This window comes from Hibiscus syriacus, unplaced genomic scaffold, assembly GCF_006381635.1.
Source record: "Hibiscus syriacus cultivar Baekdansim isolate YM2019G1 unplaced genomic scaffold, ASM638163v2 tig00009942_pilon, whole genome shotgun sequence".
In the NCBI taxonomy this organism is placed as follows: Eukaryota; Viridiplantae; Streptophyta; class Magnoliopsida; order Malvales; family Malvaceae; genus Hibiscus; species Hibiscus syriacus.
Window position 1 is genome coordinate 1,203,542 of NW_024062205.1, and position 5,658 is coordinate 1,209,199.

The 5,658-nt window shown below is 36.1% G+C and overlaps 1 protein-coding gene across 1 annotated transcript; it reads left to right on the forward strand.

Annotated features, from left to right (window-relative positions):
* Positions 1 to 2,164: 2,164 nt before the first annotated feature.
* On the forward strand, positions 2,165 to 2,841 carry LOC120203540 (bidirectional sugar transporter SWEET7-like). The gene is made up of 3 exons (XM_039203814.1): positions 2,165 to 2,481; positions 2,567 to 2,603; positions 2,676 to 2,841. Exons 1-3 carry the CDS (start codon positions 2,433 to 2,435, stop codon positions 2,839 to 2,841), a joined length of 252 nt encoding a protein of 83 aa, XP_039059745.1. The 5' UTR covers positions 2,165 to 2,432.
* The last annotated feature ends 2,817 nt before the right edge of the window (positions 2,842 to 5,658 follow it).

The window sequence follows — 5,658 nt, forward strand, 5'->3', positions numbered from 1 at the left end:
CGGAGGTTGATTTTCCATTTCTGAATGATTGTGAGGGATTTTTGACTGTGAATGGTTGTGAGGGATTTCGCCGGCGATGGGGACGGAAATCTTCGGAGATGGGAACGGATTTCGCCGTAGAGAGTGAGAGATGGAGATGAGACTGAGTGTTGTGTTTTTGGGTTTGAGGTTATGAGTTGCGATTACTGTGGACGGTTCATTTTCCGATTTATTAAAAAAATACGTGTTTGGAATTTGAAAAAAAAATACGCGTTAATACGAATGGCGCTAAGTAAATCGCGTTGCGAAAGTCAGTATCGCGTTGCGAAAGTAAGTATCTCGTTGCGATTTTTTATTATCGCATTGCGATAGTCAGTATCGCATTGCGATTTTCCCAATTCGCGTTGCGATTTACTTATTCGCATTGCGAATTTCCCAATTCGCATTGCGAATAGGGAAAATCGCAACGATACTGTAGACCATCGCAACGCGATTTTCAACTATCGCATTGCGAAAATGCAACGCGAATTTGCGATAATGGAGATCGCGTTGCGAATTAGCGATCGCATTGCGATTTTGTTGGTCATTTTGGCAAATCTGAAAAAAGTTGGTTAAAATCGTATATTATATGAGATTTTTGGTCACTGAGGTTATTTTCTCGTAGGAAAAAGGATACAGATAAATTACCTTCCTCCAATGAGAACTGAATTGATCTTTTTTCCAGCTCAACTGCGTGTCTGCTGAGTTCAACTGCGGAAAAGCACCGAAGCACTGACAAGATAACAAGAATAGATTGTAAATCAGTATTTTAAGCTTTTCTTTTACATACAGTATTGTAAGAATTTTATAACTGAAAAAGTAGAACATGGTAAAGATTGATTCATCACATGGACATACTCTCGGTATAATCCTCTTGATTGGATTGGTCCAACTTTTTCAGTAGCGTCTGCAATTGATAATATTGCTCTTCCCAATGAAGTTCTCTAATTCCATTCGGGCTATCGCACAAAGGGGAAGCAGCGACAACTGGATGTTGATTGGATTCTAAGGGTTTTAACTTTGTAGCAGACTTCCCAATAGGTAAAGGTACCGAACGTTTGGCAGATGAACTTGTCAAGGATGCCTTCGGGAGTGGTGTAAATTCTGGAAAACAAGAAATTTTTGAATCCTTTAGTAGGGATTTTAGTTGGTTAATTCCTCCAGTTGTGTGACTTGCCTCATCTGTTGGCAATTACTTGTGCCCATACAGTCAAAAGCACTGTTTTTGCTCAATTCGGCTTCGCATTTTCTCCGGGCATAGACAAGGTGCCTGTTTGCAGGCGTATCGCTGGGAGACTGGCATTGCGAGGGGCTCAGCGGGCATTCAGGAGAAGCTCTCTTAGTTCCAGAGACCTTGATAGGATCAATATTGTTGATAAATCGGATAAAGTAAACGAAAGAACACAAGAATTTTAAAGAGGTTCGGTAATATGTTTACGTCTTCGGTGCCTAGGCGGCGCTAGAAAATTTTATTCAATTCTCATATGTTTAGGTTACATCTCTATTTATAATAAAAAATCTTGGTACATAATTACAAAATTAACCCTGTACCGTATCGCAGGGGCACTGCCCCACACCCCCAACTCACATAATCGTAACCCCTCTACGAGGCTTTCTTTGTAATGACAGTTGATGTTCGCTTCGCTCACTCCGTTTCATCCCCTGTTCTCTTTACCGGTATATTTATGAGTCATACCTTACAAATACAAGGTCCTTTGTCTTTAGGAAATGGGGAGCTTCCCGTGGGGTTGGGAACGATTCTATTTTCGTTCCCGAGAACCCTCAATGGTGTCTTCTTTTCACCATCTGAACGTTGCTTATCACAAGCGGGCGAGTTATTCTCTGGATTCAGGAGTCCAAATTCACAGAATTTAGAGTCTGGCATTTGTTGAACCATCTGATGATGTTAGTTCCTGTAAGAAGACCGCGGACATAATAAAAGAATCCAAATTAAAACTAATAACTAAATAAAACTTCTGCAATCTGAATGACTAAATATAACTTCTGCAGAATCTAATACCAAGGGAGCACGGGGACGGCAAACTTGTGCCGTTTCACGTACCCGATACCGGGACGTGCCAAGGTGGCAGGGTACGGCTGAACGACGCCGGGGACGTTTCACCGAGTCTTGGGGATGTTTCGGGGACGGCATTTTCGATTTTTTCGACGTCGGAGGAGGTGGTGTCGAGGCTGTTGTTTGACTTGGCTACGTCTTTAGATTCTTGCCAAATCCATGCTCAGATGCGTTAGCCCCACACCGCATTCAACACCGGCCCTCTCAACTCATTCATCCCCCTTTGTATATAAGTTCTATAAGTTGAAAATCTCCATATAAACGATCCCTTTTGCACCCTGATTTTCTTCCTCCCCCTTCCCCTACTCGTTTCATTCATTGCTTTACACAGCTTACAGCCATGGTTTCTCACCTACTCAACACTATCCGTAATGTAGTTGGGGTTACAGGTATGTTGGTTTACCATACAACGATGTTTCCTTGAAACCCGCCTGAAAAGTAAACTAATGTGGGTTTTGTTCTACTTCTTCACAGGGAACGTTATATCACTCTTCCTCTTCTTGTCTCCTGTGTAAGCTTCGCCTGACTTTTGTTTCCCTGTGTTTAGTTGATTACATTATCTTTAATCTACTTTTGATTGCAGGCCAACTTTTGCTCAAATTTGGAAGAAAAATTCAGTGGAGCAGTTCTCGCCAGCCCCGTATCTAGCAACCTTAATAAACTGCATGGTTTGGGTCATTTACGGGCTGCCTATGGTTCACCCCAACAGCACTCTGGTTGTTACCAATTCGGCTAAAGCAGTAGCGTAGCTGGAAGCCGTTGTGGCCAACATTCTGGCACCGTCGTTGAGGGGGCGAGAGGCGGAAAGTCTGAGGGAAGGGAAAGTGGCTGAGAAGGAAAGGTTGAGGGAAGGAAGAGCTCTGGTGAGCTGGGAAGAAGGGAGGAGCTTTGATTGAATGACGATTGAAGTTTGCTGAAGGGAAGCCATTGATGAAAGATTGAAACTTTGGGATGAAAGATTCGAATTTTGGGAAGATGAGGAAAATAGAGGAAGAAAAAAAAGGGGGATTTTGATTTTTGAAAAACAAAAGGGGTTATCTTGAATTGGAAGAGGAGGCCACTTATTGGATTGTGGAGATGCTTTTGATTATTGGGAGATGTTGAGTAGTTTGTCAAACTCTTGTTTGATGAGTCGAATTTAGAGAGCCAGTTAATTTTAAAGTTGTTAATAATATTTGATTTGAGTTTAATATTTTTTTAGATTTAATATTATGGTTTGAGTCTTAAGATTTGACACTTTAATATTATGATTTTTATTATGTATTTTATTATTTTAGAATTAATATTATGGTTTGAATATTGAAATTTGACATTTTAATATTGTTGTTTGTTTATGGATTTTACTGTTATAAATTTAATATTGTTGTTTGAGTCTTGATATTTTGATATTATTTATGATTTTTTATATATATTTATAATTTTAAAATTATTTTATATGTCGTACCCTTACCATCTCCGTACCCTATAATTTTTAAAATTACCGTTTTCCGTCCCCGTCCCTATTCCCGTCCCGTATCCATCCCGTATCTATATCCGTGCAACATAGTCTAATACATACCGCTTTCCATAAATAACCAGTAGAGCTCAGATTAAGCACATTCCAAAGCAATAAATAGTTCTGAGTCTAAGATCACTCATCACTCAGGAAAATTAATCACATATGTAAAAGGAAAACCAAGCACATCACAGCATCAATATTTGGACAAGAATATCGATAAAGGTATTGCCATCACCGTTTTTCGCCCGGGACGTCAAAAAAATAGATGTTCGGCATGATTTTTGAGGAATATCGGTTTTTAAAATCGAACTAAGTTAAAAAAGATTAGAGTCACAATCGACCTTTTAGTTAGTTAGGTCGAATACCCAGAAAACATCTTAAAAACGAATTTAAAAAATCATTTAAAGATGAAAATTGGTTTGCGTTTAACCAGAGATTCATTTTTAAGGATTTGAGAGTCGGTTATGCGTGAGGAAGGGTAAGCACCCCACAGTGTCCAAGATTAGTACCTCTCTATTATATGTTGTCAGAAATGATGAAATTTTACAATTTTGAACTCTAAATTTAAGTTAAGATCTTTTTCATTTCTATGATTTTTTAGATTGAGTGAATTTATTTTTAAAATGTTTGACTCGATGAAAGATTTAATTCACTCTTTTTTATTTAAAATTGATCTCCTCTTACTACGCGAATTAACTAAAATTAAAATACAGTCATGTTAGACTTAATTTTATTAACCCACGATGCGAAATAACATTGTCTTTAATCGTTTTAGAAAACAAGAAATCGAATACATGGCCCATGAATACAATAATAGATGACATATACAAGGTGGATGAAATGAAATATTAACAAAATAAAATAATAAAACTAAACAAGGATGAACAAATGATTAAACAATAATAAATAAATAGAAACCTAAAATAAGTGAAAAGGAAACATTTATACTTGATAAGGTAATTATGTAAAAATAACACATATACTATATCTACCAATTATTAAAAAAAATAAAATGAATAAAAATTATAAATAATAACATTAAAAACATTTTATTTGAATAGCCCTCGGAAGGGCACCCTAGGTGTTTGGAGGTCTTCCATAAATTAGTCGAATAATTAAAAAACTTTAAAGATATTAAAGCATTAAATAAACATTTATATTTAAAAATACATAAATAATAAAATAAATGATATATTTAATAATAATATATACATATAACAATCCTCATAAAAACCAAATTTGATGATATACAAGTGCATGTGTAGATAAAAAGGCATCATTAACACAAATATAATTTTATATAATATTATATATTATATATTTACATAGAGATATGAGATAAATATGTACATAATGATAATAGTATAAAAAACGAACAAATAACTAATACAACGTCCAAATAGGTGATTATACATTTTAGTTTAGGGCTAATTTGAAAGAAATTAAAGTTACCATGTCTAAACATACAAATGGTCGATAAAATTATAAAAGGGAGTAAAATGTGACACGCGTAAAACTTGGAGGCTAGGAACGTAAATAACCCCTAACAAACCATATTAATTGGAGCAGTGACGGAAATGTAAGCATGGCAACATTAGAGGACTAAAAAACATAATTAACCCACATGTTTCATGACTGAAATAATAAATTACAAACGAAAAATGACAGAAAGAGTAGTTACCCTAAAGGCCCAAAACATGCTGTTCCTAGAGGGCAAAACGACGTCGCTTTAAAGCGGGTATAAATACATCTTTTTAGCCTTTCTATTTCATTCTTCTCTCACTTTTTTTCCTTTTTTTTAGAGTGAAAATCTCTCTCTTCTCTCATTCTTTTTTTTTTCCTTTTTTTTCCCTAGAGGGTGATACTTGGTTAGAGTTGAATAAGAAAAAAATATCATAGGCTCAAACGAGGACAACAAGGGATATATTTTTTTTTTCCTTTTTTTAAGGGATAAATGAAACAAAGTCGTTCATCGTATCATACACGGAAGTCCTTGTAAAAGAGGTATCTCCAGGAGACAAGTATTCAGGATTAACTTCTATTTACACGAAAACAATGTAATCAATGC

Excerpts from the sequence above, each read along its gene's own strand:
- LOC120203540 (XM_039203814.1), top strand. The coding sequence starts at position 2,433 with ATGGTTTCTCACCTACTCAACACTATCCGTAATGTAGTTGGGGTTACA. Across the intron at positions 2,482-2,566 it reads TAATGTAGTTGGGGTTACAG|GGAACGTTATATCACTCTTC; the intron begins GTATGTTGGTTT and ends ACTTCTTCACAG. Across the intron at positions 2,604-2,675 it reads TTCCTCTTCTTGTCTCCTGT|GCCAACTTTTGCTCAAATTT; the intron begins GTAAGCTTCGCC and ends TTTTGATTGCAG.